Source organism: Pygoscelis adeliae, unplaced genomic scaffold (assembly GCF_000699105.1).
Source record: "Pygoscelis adeliae isolate BGI_AS28 unplaced genomic scaffold, ASM69910v1 Scaffold53, whole genome shotgun sequence".
Taxonomy (NCBI): Eukaryota; Metazoa; Chordata; class Aves; order Sphenisciformes; family Spheniscidae; genus Pygoscelis; species Pygoscelis adeliae.
This window is the reverse complement of record NW_008824468.1, coordinates 1,559,522-1,576,513: the sequence shown is the minus strand read 5'-3', so window position 1 is coordinate 1,576,513 and position 16,992 is coordinate 1,559,522. Positions and strand designations below refer to the sequence as shown.

The following is a 16,992-nucleotide window of genomic DNA, read 5'->3' as shown; positions in this document are numbered from 1 at the left end:
AGGCTGCCCAGGGAAGTGGTTGAGTCCCCATCCCTGGAGGTATTTGAAAGATGTGTAGATGTGGTGCTTAGGGACATGGTTTAGTGGTGGACTTGGCAGTGCTAGGTTAATGGTTGGATTTGATGATCTTAAAGGTCTTTTCCAACCTAAACGATTCTGTGTTCTATGATTCTATGCCCTAAAGCTCTCTAGAGTTTGTTTCATGCAGGCATCCATGGAGACTGAATTCCGGAGGTAGGGGGCTGCTACTGAGCAAAACCTATATGATGCTATTCAAAGCTTTAAAATGGTCGCTGCATCTTTCCGTCATACTGGAAGTAAACAGGAGGTCAGGGAGTTCAACTATCCATGTTTTTTGTTGCATTATAGTTCTCCTGTGAGACTGAAAGGTAATTATTTTTTTTAGTATGTGAGGAGAGTAATCTTACAGCTGGAACTAAGATAAATATTTAAACTGGAAACTAGCGGAGTATGCGTAAGATCCTGCTTTGAGAGACCTAACAGTTTGGATTATCCCTCTGAAGAGGAGGGCAACTTTGTCACACACAACTTTCAGCTGGTCCCGGATGGCAAGTACGAACCAATTCTTAGATGCTATAGGTATATAGGCTCAGGTTCTGCTGTTCTCTGAAATGCAATTTCAGAGTCATGGATAATAAAACTGCATATTCTGCAACTGAACCGGTCCTATTTAGATTGAAATACTAGAGACTTAATACTAGAGACTCAAGCTTGGTTGCTGTGTTGTGTTAGCAGCCCATTGTCCCACTGCTGCATTCTAATCAGACCAGTCTGTCTGCATTTTTGGAGCCATAAGCCTCCAGCAGTGAGAAATATTCCTCTGAAATTAAATGAACTCTATTCAGTCTCTAGCAGCTGTCATTTGTCAAAATCTTGACAGTTCACAACTTGACATAAATACAGAATATCAATAAAAATGTATCTAGCAATTGGACCCTATCTACTTGACCATAAAACAAATGGAGAATAAAGTATTTGAGTATGAAGCTAGACAGAAAACAATGCCACAAGGACCTTCTTGAAATTTAAAAAAAAAAAAAAAAAGTGTTTTCAATGTACTTTATAAGGAAACTAATTTCATGGTCATTCACTATTCAAAAATGTATGTGGTTGCTTAGCCTCAGGGTACTTGAAAAAAGGATTGTATGGTACAGTGCTTGCACCTGTAAGCCCCAGGCATAAAGTTCCATGTTAGTGGACTGCAGGTTATGCAGTGATAAATCAGAAACCAGTATTGCAGGCTTAATCTACCTAAGGAAGGTACTGCAGTGTTGCTGTGACACAGATTCTTACAGTGACTATTCTTTTGTGTTTTTTTTTAAAAGCTGTTGTTGTAGATTAAGTTAGGTTTAATTAATCTAAAGAATATCCATGCAAAGTTTGTGTACCAGAGTATTTAAGTCACGGTTTAAAACATCATTTATTCACTGCTGCAACCTTCAAGGCTTGGAAAGCTTTCAAAACCTGAATCTTGTAAAGGCTTTCACATTTTAAAGAGGATGTTTTGAGTCTTGGTCATTTGCATAGTCAGCCAGGGAAATCAGTACAGTAGCAGGTAACTAATTTCTATGCCAAACCTTAATACAAGTTGGGGGCAATGGATAATATTTTGTAACTCGTAATGCTCAGAACATTGCAGTGGTAGATCCCCAGTATCTCAAGGAGATCTATTAAGATGAAAAAATCAGTATGTGACGTGATTGAAATCAGGTGACATTGTTAAAGGGGTGAAGCTTATTTTTAGTTGTGACTGAACGACAGCTAGGCTCTGTGAATTACTATAATTCTTGAAGGCTACAGAATGATTGTTTTACTTTATTCATAGACTAATTTCTTTTCAGGAAGTTACTATAATACTGATCATTTACTCTTTGCCTATGTTCTTTAGTCTATAGAAGACTCGATGGCACAGTTGAATGTTGTAGTAACAACAGCCTCACAGACATTTGCTTTTCCTACAGCAATAACTTGAACAGCCACCTGGTAAGTTACTTAAACTGCTAATTCTGTTTGGTAAATCTGAAATTATTTAAATTAAATTAGTAATATTTACCAACGTTTATGCAGCATGCTCAAGTGCTTAAGAATACCTAAAGTTTGTAATAAACGTGTATCTTATTCTCCCCATTTACAGCTTAAAAAACCAAAGTATTAGTTATGATTTTTCCCATGAACCAGAAGAGATCTTATACCCCTCATTCCTTTAGGCAGAAAGACACCTCTCCCATTTTCACCACTGGATGAGAATACTGGTGAGAAAAAACAACTTTTGAGAACAAGGTGAAATTGCTTATTTTGGTGCTTCAGTCTTTAAAGGTACTGAGCACTACAGGCAAAGCAAAGCACTGGACTATCTGTTCAGTTATTTTGTCTGAAGCCAGCAGTGCTGTTCACTGGGTTAAACTAAACACATGCAAGAGAAGGTCCTAGAGATTGCCCAGTTTCTCCAAATCAGGGCCTCTATTTGATTCCTTTTTCACCGTGTTGATTTTCTTGTAACGTGTGGAAACATATAAAGTTTCTCAGTAGGTTTTTGACTTACTCTCTTCAAAATACAGAAATGTTTGTTAAACTACGTGATCCATGTTGACAGTGATGTAATATTTCTAACAGTTCTCTCTACAAGAAAAAGAGCACAAGTAGCAACTGTGTAAACTTTTCTACACATACTAGTTTGTTATTGTTCTGACCTCTAGCGATAAATACCTGAAGAAATGGAAATAAGTCTGTTCCTACATCTGCTATGTTTACAGTTTCTACGATGGTAAGCTTCCCACTCCAGGGTGTTTTTGTGGTATTTAACCACTAAGAATTGAGCACAGACCAGCAGTTCATTTGAAATATGACAGTGGCTGGTAATGTCCTGAAGTTCAGCAAGACTTGATAAATCACTACCCCACTGAGCTTTGACATTCTTAAGCCCATAGCTGCTACTTAGGAACAGAGAAGAAATAAAAGCATCCAGAAGCCTGTGACCTTCAAGTGTCCTTAGACTGGCTGTGAGTTTTTGAACAATTATTTTAAATAGTCTTTGCAGTGCTATGCAGCAGTATTTGAAAGTGTGCCCTCTCCCCCTCATTAGAATAGAAGGAGCTTGTATTGAGGTTAATGGAGAGTGTCTGATACTCATGCATCTATGGGGAGTGTAACTATCAGGCTAAAAAGCAAGAAAATCCTTTTTTTTTTTTCTTCTTTCCCCTAAGGCAAACAGTAGATGAAGAACTTTCCTCGCTTGTGTTTAAGAACATAAGGAAAATTATCACTGAGCTTTTACGAGAGACATGAGGGGAAAAAAGAATTTCCTGTTCCTTTCTGCTGTACTCTCTTTGGCCTGTGGGGAGCAAGAAAGATCTGGTCTTTTAGACTGCAGAGTGAGAGAGTGTTATAGGTAGGACTTGGGACACAGCACTGCATTAAGTCCTGTGTTCATCTTAGTTGAGAATGGTTTCTTAGCTACCACACAGCCAGTAGGTTTGTTGGTTTGTTTGCTGAACATAAGGTTTTGTTCAGCCAAATGAGGTTTTAGGTCAATAAAGAGTAAAACTTCTTAAACAGGTAAGTCGCTAGTATGTTGATGCAGGCTCTGTTCATTAGAAATCACTGACTTATGTTTAGATGCCTTGATTTTTTGTTGTGCGTGTGTGTACGTTTTTAAAAACAGTTAACTTTTATTTTGGTACATGTGCAAACCCTCTCTTCCACGTTCCACCAAAAATGGAATGACAGGTTGAATATGTATCAGGTAGACATTCTGCAGGATTTGACAAAAAAACCCAAAAAATCAGATTTCAGCTCTGCATGGGCTGGTAGTATATCAGTGAGGCGCTTCCTTTGCTTTAAAAAGGATCTTTATTCTGATCGTTGGAAAATACCTTTAAATTTGATAATAATTTTAAATGCCCTTTGCAGTATGCCTGTCTGCCAGCACGAAAAGTTATTGAGGCCAGCAGAGTTTGTCAAACCAACATGGACTGCCAGAAGGACTTTGTTCCAAGCTTTTGTGTGACTCCTTCTTTAGAGAACCAGACAAGGCTAATCAGGGTAAAACATCCACCCCATATTGACATGCTGTACGTAGGACACCCCATGCATCTTCAGTACACAGGTTGGTATTATTTATTAAAACAGTTTAACAAAAAAGATTTCTAATACAGTTTACTTTGCCTGGCGGCTTGAACAAGGTCTTGGAGTGCTTGTCAGTTAACTTGTTTAATGCAGAATCCATTTCTTGTTACAGCCAGTGGAGAGACATGGACTACTCAGGCCTAAAATGAAATGTGCACAGTGCAATGAGTTACGAAGGTAATAGAAACCATATGTGATATGAGATGGCTGTTTTTTCAGAAAAGTATGAAAGGGCTATTTCTATAACAGATCTCACTCAGGTTAGCCATGGGAACCAGGCACTGGCATTTTCCTAACACGTAAACTTCTCAGAATGCTGTTGTAAAATCTGTAGGGCACCTTGCTCTAACACCTTGCCTGGAATATTAGCATGACTGCTTAAATCACACCTAATATCCAAGTATCTGTGACAGATTCCCATGACTACTGAGCCACAAGTACAATCACAACATAGTTTTTTCCTGATTATTTTTTTATTTGAGTGCCCTACATTAAATAACATATAACAGTTTAGTTCCTTACTTTGAAATGGACTATGGCTCTTCTTTAGGCAAGCTTGTATCCTTAAGCCAGGTATACACGTAAAAAGTAATTCTGCTCTTGGAGCAAGTATGGAAAGAATGAACAAACTCATCAACATCCCTACTTAGTAGCTTGAGTGACATGGTGAAAATTAGCTTCTGATGGGCTTAAAAAAGATATGAAGTGTTAAACTACTGTCCCTTCCTGTGAGGAACCTGTCTGTTCCTCACAGACAGCTATATCTCGCCGGGGGAGATTTTACTTCAGACATCTTGAAGTACCTCCTTAGCTAGGCATTGTACTTTTCTGAATAAGCACTGGAATTAAGTACAAAAGAGCTTTAGAAAGAGTGATGAAATCTGGTAGTGTAAATCCATTAGCATTCTTGCATAAACATATTTTTAGTTAATCTGTCAGTCTTTATCTTTCTGTGCTGGTTATATTTTGATACTCCGTGACAAATTATTGGTTTCTACTTGCTTACACTATACCCCCATTTAAGCCCAAAATATGATATCTTCACTTGTTATTTCTGCCCTCTTGCCATTTAGGAGGAAAACATCGTTCACCTGTGCGATATCGACACACAGTTCTATATTTGATGACATCTATGCCAAATACAGCAATAAATTTTAAGAATAGAGTTTGATAATTATTTTAAGTTCCCTTTCTTGGTCTCTAACAATAGAACTGTAGGTACTCTAGAACAATTGATATTGTTCTCTTTTCCAATATGTTGGAGCAATGGAGTTTTAGTCAGTGTTTCCTACTGAACAGTAATTCTGCAAAACAATCGAACCTGCCAGTCTTTCAGAAGTCAGAAAAGAATGTTATTGCATCTAAAGAGGTAGTTCTACTTTAAGAAGTTACTGTGTGAACATACAATTTACAGTGTATTTACAGAATTGTGTATCACAATTCTGAAATGATTTACTGTACCTTGGGAATTGCACACTGAATGTGTTAATTTGAAAGCTAAAAGCTTGACTTTATTACAAACTTTGCTGCAAATGCAACCTATGCTCTATGTTCCCCTTGGAAAAACACCAGAGCTAAAATTATAGGATCCTGGCTTGGGCAGCAGGTAGTCTACTGTACCATCGCAGAGTTCCATGCATTCCAATGAAACAACTTCTAAATATTTCAGACTTAACTTTGCACTGCACAATACTGGCTTGGGGCCAACAGGTTTGATTTTTTTTTCCAAATGTGACTGATCAGAATGTGGTAACCATTTTTTTACAGTTAAGAAAGGAAAATAATTTCTTCCTCTACTGTGTGAATCTTGAAATAGGAATACATTTTAGTGAAATGCCTTATTCCTTAGCGTGATCTTTCTGCCTGCAGGACACATTACTTTTTAGAGTGGTGCTACATTTAACACACAACCTGATATGGGAGTTGCACTAGTGTGTACTATGACTTTACTTTCTCTAGAAATGTCACTAAAGTAATGTTTGAAAAAGATTCTAAGATTATGCATGTATTATTTTTTACTTAGGCTTGTATTGTTGTCACGATAGTCCTGATTTATGGAGAAGCAGTAATTATTTCATATTTTCATTTGAAGCTAGCTTTCAGATACAATATTTTTGAAGATTTGTATCCTTATTGGCTACTTACAAGAAATAGGCTATACAGCTTACTTCTGTAAAATGTTTCTGTTTCCTCAAAGTGAAACATCCTAGCAAAAATATTTTTTGTTGATATGGATGCTATATATAGCTTGTTTCCAGTATAAAAAAAAAACTGTAAAGAATCATAATCCTAAATGAACTTACAGTGCTGGAGATTTGGCCAAAACTAAAACAGAAGGAATGATTAGGAATGCATGTTGTTTAGGATGGACACATCGATTAATCCTTTTAATTAGCATTCTCTCTGTAAAAAGTATCTAATATAATCCAATATAAATTCATACTGTGGGTTTAATTCGTGTGGTATTACTCAAGACTTTTAGACTTTCCTTATTGCAGGCCAGTTATGCTCTAGAGGCTCTCCCTGTGTTGGACAGATGGTATGTAGGTTTGAAATGGAGGGCCCTGTCATTATTGCCATGCAACTTTGCAGTGTTTCTTCTTTATTTTGTATGGGGTTTTTTATTCCTTCATGTCATTTCTGGTATTGCAAAATCTTGGCTTCCTTCTCTGGCCCTTGTTGGTTGGGAAGAATCTGGTGACTAACATTCACATTTGGAACTCACACTGCTTGAGGGAAGATCATATCCCTGAATGTTACTGTATCTGCATCGCCCATCAGGGATCAAAAACTGCAAGATTTCCTTCATGAAAAGAAGATGGAACTTACCTAGAAGATAGTTTCCCCAAACTGGACCAGTCTCCTGCTCCTGTTGTATCCAAATCTTCAAAAAAAAAAAAGCCACCTCCTGGCTTTGGAGAGTTTTTTGGGCAACAACAGCCATAATCCCTGATGAAAGTCTATCTGGTACAGTCTGGTTTCTCAGTATTTCCATGCTTGATTCCCCTTATTGCTGAGGATGATCATTCTTTGCTTTCAATCCATATTTAAAGGGTTACATGTATAGGTCTTCTGGAGACCACACAGAAATACCTCATGCTGTACTGTCCCTCTCCTCTATAGCATACATGGCCTTGCCCCCATGAAGAGGTTTTGAAAAGCTCTTTGGTCAACCTAGTCTGCAAATCACTTCTAATTAAAATTGTGTCCATTGTGCATTCTTCGCAATATTTGCCAACACCATCTAGCATTAGCCAACAAAAGAAATGTTAATTCCAGGTCAAAGAATTGCTTAATTAGAGTGGGAAAACAATGACTGTTTTCTCTCACCCAGCCTCATTGCTGTTCACCTCTTCCCAGCAGTGTCTTTTGAAGAGAAGCCTGGAGAACATAATTTCTGTAATTCTTCTGTTATTCTTTGAAGGACAGATTTGCCTGCTGCCGTTAGGTTTGATCCATTACAGCCATTAAATTCATTGCCTCATATTACAGTGTCTAGAGCTCAGTCCAGCAACTCCCTGAAGAGTTTCTTTGTGTTTTGGAGATTGCTTCAGCAGCAAGGTTTGGAGTTTAGATCCATGTCTAGTGGCTGTCAGGGACGACAACGGACAGTTTGTTGTAACAAAGAGGGAAGGAGATTAGTGATCCATTCTCAATGTAGGCACAACTTCAGATTCAGGATGGTGACTTGTTAGTGGTCATTAGGTGTTTGTCAAGAGGCAGTCAAGCTTTGAAATTACAGTATACTGCAGTGTGTGTCTTTTGAAACCTTTGAATACACTGGCTGCCTCAGCCATTTTGCTATTTTGGCTCATGAACAAGAGGTCTGATCAGATGTCCTGATACCAGCCTTCAGCTCGATGAGTTGTTTGCTTTGTGTATCACTTGACTTGGATGCCTCTGACTTTCTGAGCTGGGTGGTGTCCAGGATTTCTGTCTGTTATGTTCTTCACTCAGGAATCCAACAGACTTATTTTCCCTCAGTTCCCCTAAATCAAAGGTCTTTCTTAAGCTAAGGTAAGAGAGAACATGATTTTCAAGCTGTCTTGGCACATCTGTGGCAGTTTTGGTATTGGGAAGTTCTCTGCTTGTTGTCACGCTAAACCCATTCTTTTTTTGGGACTCCTTGCTATCCAAATCTCTCCATCCCATGGTATGCTTGCTGGTTGGACTAATTATCGCTTCTGACTGATCAGAAGGGCCTCTATTAACAGAAAAAAATGTGTTTATGTGACTGAGTGGACCAGTTCTCTGCCTCACGTGCCTTTGGAACTACTTTCCCCTTGTCTTTGTTCCGGTGTCCTTGAATTGTTTATTGAACTTGAAGAAAACTGATCTCGCTCTTAACTAAGGTATACTTAGCAGCACTTTTGGTATGTTATGTACTAGTGCTGTAAGGTTCCCAGTGTTCTCTTAGCCTATGGTTTTAAAATTTCTCCAAGGGTGGGTTAAATTGTTCCTTTCCCAAGGGATGTTTGTACTGAGTGGGATTTGAACTCTTGCTTTCACACATCTCTGTGGAGATGGTATTTCTTAGGGTTATAACTTTTCCCAGGTTGGTAGGGAAAATTCAGGCCATTGTGGCTGGCCTCAACTCACGTCCAAAGTTGTTCTTGAGGGCCAGAGTGACTGCTGTTGATACTGTGCAAGCTCATTCTTAAGGTGATTTTCTAATTCTGCCTTAATTTACCTAAACCTCCTCCTTCTGGGGATAAGACTCCGCTATACTATCAGTGGAGCCTTCTAATAGGAAAGGTGTCTTTCTTCCAGCTGTCACAGAACCAAGGCTTTCCAACGGTCCCTGAGGCTGGCAGACTGAAACTGCTGTTTACTTTGAAAGACTGCGTCAAGACATTTTATGAGACAACCCAGATGGAGCATCCCTCTACTAACAGAGTGCACTCTGGGAGGTCTCAAGCTACCTCAGTTTTCTTTGAGGAGGCTCTCATAAACATCTGACATGCAGTCAGCTGAAGCTTCATGTACACCTTCGAAGAAGTTACAGTACTGAAGAAGTGTTTCAAGGTCATGTGGTGCTTGACACTGCAATTTTCCAGTCACTATTTATAGGAAGGATGCTGAGTCCCACCTCCCAGGTTTTTAAGTTGCACTAAGTTACATCTTGGAGTCACTTACAGTATCATCTGAAGACAGAAAAAGAAGCTACTTATGTACTGGCTAACTGGTGTTAAGGTGTGTAATGCAGCTGTGCATCATCTCCTAGCCTTTGCTGTCTCAGAGTGACTCCAGAACTCTGCTCCCTATCTGCTCCGATCCTGTACACCATGAGCTCAGCCTCAGGTCAGGGGGATCTTCTGCAGGTACTGCAAGAGAGGAATTTTCTGGTCTTCAGAGAAAGTACACGTGTGCACCCACAGTATGAATGTATACATGCGGACTGCATATGTTGAAAAAGTCTGGTAACTATAATCTCTTTTTATATGTTTTTCTTTGAAAAGGACTTAAATTACACAATGTGGTCTTTATGACTACAGATGTCCAGTTGCCTCTGAAAATATGTATCTTAGATCTACTTTTACTGAGATCATGCTAACTGTATTTTGTGGAGTGACTTTACTATGACTGAGACCATGTTTAAGTTTTCTTTAATGGCTGCACTCTTAAAAACAAAAACCAAGCAAAACCATATTTAGATTGGTTATTCATGCTTGAAGAAACGTCATTTCAGACCTGATTTTTCTGCAAAATTATAATCTAAAATTCATAATGTTGTAATCCTGGAATGACTGTTCATGTTTTGTGTATCTTTATATTTTCATTTCAGTAAGTCTCAGCAGTTTTGTACCACGACAAAACTTTCTAAGCATCGATCTGCCTGTGGTGATAGAGACATTTTGCAAGTATCCTTTGAAGTATGTTTGTTCTTTCAAGGCAAGAATGGAACTATTTAGAATTTGGTGACCCAGCAAAATTTCAGTTGGATATCATTTTAGACAGGATGCTCTGAAACATTTCTGTAGAGTTTTGACATCTTTATCCCATCTCTGCATTGATTATTGTCCATGTGCCAAGCTCAGAATGAAATCTCTCACTTTCTTGTGCTTAGCAGGATATTTTTGGTCAGTGCTTTTTTTAACTCTTTCTCGAGGAGGCCGAGTCTTAACAGCTCTGATGAAGAAGTCAAAATAAGCTTGAATTTACGGCAGGACAAATGAGATGTTATTGCTAGCTTTGGTATGTCAGAGTTTTATCATTTTTGAGTCATTATACTTAACTAAATAACAGGGTATGGTGGTTGTTTCTTTTTTCCTTCAACAAAAAAGAAAACTTAGCCTATTCAAAAAGCAGGATGACAATTCAGTTAAAACATGCTTATTAATGAACGAGATGATATATATACACATACACGAAGGTTAGTAGGCTTGAATATGGCTAATCTGAGAACCCTTAGCCTTAGGAACTGAAATGTTTATGCGTGGCTATAGAATAATTAAACAGTGTCGTTCAGTGTAGTCCATAAAACTAGAGTAAAGATGCTACATAAGCTCCCCTTTTCTGGGAACACACCAAGGTTCACGCTGACCCAGCTGCTTTCTGAGTCATATGTCTTCTTGTCCGGCCATTATGGGATGGAGGTAGGTATTACACTTAGCAAGCCTTTACCAGCAATAAAAATTATCTACCCTTGCCTCATTCTGACATGCACGTACAGAAATCCACTCAACTTTTCTGGCTAACAGGTAAGTAGGAGAGAGAGGCCAGATTTCCAATTATATTCTAGCCATTTACTTACTCCAGCGAGGGAGTGTTTTGGAAAATACTCCTAATCATTATTTCATACTTAGGTCATAGGTCTAGAATACCTTCTTACTTCAGGCATGGTGTCAGAGCTATAACCTTCCTCCAAAACCACACAAAGCAAGGGAGGAAGATGGGCGGTATTAAGTGTGGTTTTGCTGTCTCCTGCTTTCATCTGAGTTTTGAAGAGTGCAGGTTGTTTAAGTATCCAAACCTAGTGCTTAAAAACAAATGAATCTTTAAAGGCAGTTCTCTGAGCTGGTATGTTATGGTGTGAAACTCATTGTACTCATATCATTTCTGTGAAACACAATGGCAGCTAAAAAAATTAACCCTCATATGTTTCTCTCTGCACACTAGAAATAAAAAATATGTTTTGTATTAAATTTTTTTTTTACATTTTCTTGGATATTATTCATGAGCCTTAACTAATGTCAACCAGGTACCTAATTTCACTGTCAGGAGCACTGGCAGTTATCAATGCTGTACCCTGCTTTGCTTTGGATGGCCAGTGGATATTAAATTCATTCCTGGAAGCCACTCTGAGCTCCCTGATTGTAGAAAAACAAAACAGAGAGCTTGTTGGCTTTTTAATTTTGCTTGCTGGTAGTGCACTTTTGGCTGCCAATGTTGCACTGGGACTTTGGATGGTGACAGCACGATAGAACATTGGATACGCTTCCATCAGTTCTGAAAGTACACAGAAATAATGAATCCATTGCATTTTAAAACTTGTTCAGTACTGGGATTGAAATAATTCCCTTAAAATGACACTGAAAGAACAATCACTGGTGGCTGCTGTCTTAATTTAAAACTGTACAACGTTGTGCCTGTGGTCAAGGGAAATCTAACAGAAAGAATTAGGAACCTTTTTATATACTCTTTAAGCACTGTACTAATCTTGGAGAAATTGCATTGTAAAGTTTCACAGGAAGAAGCCTAAGACTTCATTAATTTAGATCTCAAAATAAGGGAATTATTTGGCCTCAAACGTTCGTAAAGTGGGAGAAAAAACCACTTTGGTTTTATTTTATAATTTGAATAATTGTCAGAAAATCTGTGTGGGCTCTGATCATTTCTCAGTCGGCATAGTCTTGACTATCTTGTTTTGTTTTTTTTAATCTGGTATTCTACCAAACTGGACTCTAAGAAGCCCTAAAGTCTGATCTGAAAATGGTGAAAAGCTAAGTAAATGCTTACCATGTGTTAATGAGGAGAGAGAGGCCATATGGCTTAGTATCTTTCCTTTTCAGCTGGCTAAAATGACTGGAAGCATGTTGTCCTCAGGATGTAGATGAGAAGTGCCAACATCTGTTAAGAATGAGGCATGTGGGAGGATAACAAAGCCCACATGTCTGTGTTTCTTACACATTCAGTTGTATGTTATCATACGCAGCTGAAGATTTTTTAAAGGCAATATTTGTCAGCAATAGCTACAAGATAACTGAAATTTAGTTTCTGAGCGCTGAAGTATGCTGTGCACAATTATTCCTAAGTGATAAGTAATGTTTGTGTTGTTTTACTCAGAAAATAATACTGTACTATACCTGTTTACAGTTAAAAGTGAAACCTGTTGTTTTTATGGCGTCTATCTTCTGATGCTATGCATGTAATATGTACAGTAACTCACTGATGGTTTTCTGTCTTTCAAAGTGTTGTTTTCCTTTGCTAGGATTCATGCTGTTCAAAGATAGCTAACAAAGATGTTTAGCTGAAGCTGGTCTTGGATCAGAATTGTTTAGAGGAAGAATATGATTGTGAATTGAACTATTTAAACATTTGACTTTGCTTTCTGAAATGAATACAGACCATATCCTTGTTCTTAAATGAACAGTGGAAGAACAGTCAGTGTTTTGCTGACTGAAGTATGTCTCACGTACTTTGAAGCTCTTTAAGTCTGTAATATTTTGTACCCAATAGGATTATATATTGACTGTCATGCCCTCCTGTGATATATTGCCTAGTTTATATAAATCAGGTTCAGTCAGAGCCTTGCCTCGATATAGACTGATATTTAAAAAAAAAAAAAAAGCTCTAGTTTGGAAGCCTAAATATTTGAAATAGGAAAATTTTGAAAAATACCCTGCAACTTCTGGCTCGTACAGCGCTCCCCATAGGAGCTGCTGCAGCTCAGAGTTCCTTTACAGAAATGGCCTTTCCATCAGGAACTGAAGTGGAAGCTAAGCTCACAGATACTGGCCTGCAGGGAGGACTGAAGCATTCACGACCAGCTAACATAGATTCTCTTGGCACTAGAGGTAAAAGCCCAGGTAATTTTAAAAGCGGGGTTGAGCCCAATTCCTGGTGCTACTGCATGGATTTGTAACTGATGTGCTCACCGATGTGTTACTGTATTTTTGCACAGTAGCCTTCACACGTACTTAAGATGTATTCTTTTCTTAAGATGATTCAAGCAGTAATGAGAGAGCACGTTTGTTTGTTTGTTTGTTGTTGTGTTAGTTTACTTACCTCTCCAGTGCTGTCACAGGCTGGGTGTGCCTCTTGAAGTTCACCTCTGTGGCATGGCAGGCCCGTGCCTCTCATTTTCAGTCGTTTCAACCCAGGCACGTTGGCACAGATCCCGGTAAGACAGTAAATCTCCCAGTCAATCCAGCGTGAGTCGGTCCCTTTGGGGACTGTTAAAAGTCACACAAAGTGCAAGAAAGGAAAACCAAACTATCAGAAGCTAGCAGCGTGCTTCTCTTTCTTCAGGAGACACCCTGAAAGTCTAACTCATCATCCCTTCTGGAAATGTATAGAGGTTTCAGGGTAGGAGTTCTGATGGGCCACTCTGCCATCCATCCGTGGACAGGAGGGATAGGTGCAGCCTGGTTCTTGCACAAAACCTGGCTCTGAAGCTGTGCTCCAGAAGCCTGCTCGCTCACCTAAGTGGCTGCCAACTAATCCGAGCTCTTCCTTTCAGCGACTCTGTGCCACTTTCCTCTGTCTCTGTGTCTTGTCCGATCTACAGTGCACAAAATTAATTGGCACTTAGGGGTTTTAATGCAATTTAGTAAGACAGGGTATTTACTTTCCAAAACGGCTACTATTTATGTATCAGAGTTGCAGTTCTGTCTTACTATCTAAAGCAACAACAAATGCATTTATGGTGATTTCAAAAGTACTCTGTGAAAAACATTTCAAGTTTGATACTTTATATATTCATGTTGACTACAGCTGCTTGGGACAATCTTTTAGCATAGTGCCCCTCCTGGAGATGTAGGCAAGAGATTTAAAAAAACAAAGTTTCTGAATTAACATACACAAGTTGCATCTGCTATAATGAGGCTGGCAGGTTGTTCCTGGTTATTTGATGTGCTACCAAAACGTGATGTTTTGTTGAAGGAAACTAAATCCAGTTTATTTTACTTTACGCAATCACTGAAAGCCACAGTTACACTAAGTAGAACTTCAGTCTGTGTTTGACCTCATAATCAAAAAGAGGGTGGCGAAGACATTGGTCATGGCTGTAGCAAAACAGACACGCTAGTACACTGTAAAGACCCTGGTTATCTTCCATGGGAGAGACAGTGCTAGAAGCGTTTAAAAATAATTCATGGGTCCATTTCTCCATGTGCTGGAATTCTACTGAATAAGGGTCGATTTAGTTACGTACGGGTGCTTTGAGTCAAGACTTTAAGCAAACTGGGTATGAATGGTGACCCAGCACGTCTTAGATTACCTGTGGACAAAGGTGATAGGTAGGTAGGACCACTCTCTGCAGCAGAAGTTGCTTAGTGGATCCATTTCATTCTCCTATAATCCTAACATACGGATTACATTCTGATAAGCAATTGCCGTACATACAGTTATTGGGAGGGGTTTTGCTGTGGTTTTGTTTGTCTGTTTAGCAAGAGAGGACACAGAATGTTGTTTGTGTGTTGGATTTTTACTCTGGAGTATTTGCGATGTTTCCTCTATTTCTGTTCCTGTAAAAATTGAAAGGAAGCCTTTCCTTAAAATGAAATCTTTCTACTTCTCATTCTCATTAGTCCCTCAGAATGTAACGTATTCTTTAATACAGAATCCGTCAATATAATGGTAGGGCACATTGACTGGAGTGTAAAACCGAACACTCTTGAAGATTGGATAGATACTAGTATTTATGTATATACTATGCATTTTAAATCTGTATCAGATGGAAGAAGTAATGTCTAACATTGGGAAGTGTTATATGTAGCTTTTACTTGAAAATTGCCAGAAGAATTCCATAATTGTAATCAGTTGCTGTTCTGATTTGGTTTTTATGAGGATTTTTTTAATATCGGCAAAGACTTCCGTGGCATGGTCTGATAATGCATGGTGTGACATGAAAATGGCTACCTTCTTAGCATGTGGGAAGTTACACGCTCTTTGCTGACTTAGGAAATTAAAACCAGCTTGCTTCCGTACAAGTTAAATGGAAGAGACTTCACTAGAAAAAGTCTAGACAAACTTGCAGACTACTCAGCCCAAATTTATGAGCCACAGTGGAAAAACTCATCCTTTTTATTTAGAATGAAACAACCAACTGTATTGACAGTTATATTTTTCAGTGATGATGATTCTACATTTGTGTGTGTGTGTATACATGTATACATACATATAACAGATACATACACAGCCACAGTCTGTATTGCTGCTTTTTTTGGGATGACTTCCAGCAGTACTCCACACTCTGCAGTGTAGGCTTTTTTTTCTTTTTCTTTCTCTCTCTGAATTCCATGGCTTTCTCTGGATTTTAAAATTGCAACTATGTTTTTCTCCCATAACTGATCTAACTTCTTTATTAACAGAAGGCAAGCGATGGACATAATGTAACCACAGCTGCATAAGTGTTGTTCAGCTGATGTTTAAAATATGTTTCTTGCTTTCTGTGAGGCCTCAGCTACAAGCATGGTAAACACAGATTTTTCAGGGCGACTAAAAGAGATCAACCTTTAGAGTCCATCGCTGTCTAAATGCTGCTATTTGTGCTGTTCCGAATGATAACTGGGACAAGTGAGACTGTGTAGAGTATACTGAAGAAATAATGTTTTCAGGACAGACCTCCCCATGGCAGTCAGGCTGTTTCAGCTTTCTTGAAATAAGGATATATTTTTGTTCAGTTCAGAACATCAACAGTCCAAGTTTTCCCAATAGTTTCCCGTACATATTACACGATGGCGAAGGGTGACCTGTAGCAAATAATTTTTAAAATAAATTCTGTGTGTCTTCTATCTGAAAGATCTGAATTTGTATCTGGATATAATTTATGACAGATGAAGAAGGATTATACAGGTTTATGTACCCTAGTCTGTATTTAATTGTTTTTAAAAGTTGTGATTTAAACTCTGGAAAACAACAGTTACTTCTAAAATGTGTGTTCTGTACACCTGCATTCAGACCAATTCCCACAACCAGTCTTGCCTCAGCTTTGTTCTTGTGACCTTGTGAGTAAGGAAGCTGAATCTAACTCAGGTAAGATCCAATATTAGCAGTTATTTTATAGCCTCTTTATCCTGAATTTCATGTAACACTATATATAGGTTAGTTATTTAATGTGGCTGAGTTATCTGGGGTACGTATCCTGTATTAATGCAGCATTTGGGAAGCATTGTACTAGGGACTGCCAGGAAACGGCAGCTCTGCGACTCTTTCTTTCTTGTTCCTTGGACTCATGCACTACGATCATGTGAAGAGCAGATGGCAGCGACCAAGGGCAGTGAAGAACCTCAGTTTATGGCAGCTTTATGAAACCTTCACACTGCTGAGCCAGTGTGAAAGGGCAGGAACAAAGAGCAGGATATGACGCTGCAATTCCATTCATTCCATTTACGCTGGCGTGAAACGTGAAAAGAACTTGTAATTCACACTTCAGAGCGTGCAGATATGTTTTCCAGCCCTTCACTGAATCACTCCAGGACGGGTGATCAAACTTTTTCTTTTCTTTTTTACACTTTGTCATTCCATGTGCTGAGTAGGTGGTATGGGTAGTTGTAGCTTCTTTAGTGAAATGGACTGGGGTATTTCTCACCTCTACATGTTCATCTCGGGTTGGTTTTTGCAGCAGCATGGTGTAATTGACCTTCACTTGATACTAGTTTGAACCTTTGGAGGCTATTTCCA

The 16,992-nt window shown here is 38.7% G+C and overlaps 1 protein-coding gene across 1 annotated transcript in view; it reads left to right on the top strand.

The window, feature by feature from the left end:
• MBTPS2 (membrane-bound transcription factor peptidase, site 2) overlaps positions 1-12,915 on the top strand; it is a 31,569-nt gene extending 18,654 nt beyond the window's left edge. Inside the window, exons 8-11 of the mRNA XM_009321155.1 lie at positions 1,910-2,004; positions 3,931-4,126; positions 9,932-10,007; positions 11,348-12,915. Of these exons, the coding sequence (XP_009319430.1) occupies positions 1,910-2,004; positions 3,931-4,126; positions 9,932-10,007; positions 11,348-11,570 (590 nt within the window). The 3' untranslated portion in view covers positions 11,571-12,915. The remainder of the gene's footprint in view (positions 1-1,909; positions 2,005-3,930; positions 4,127-9,931; positions 10,008-11,347) is intronic.
• Positions 12,916-16,992: the final 4,077 nt, after the last annotated feature.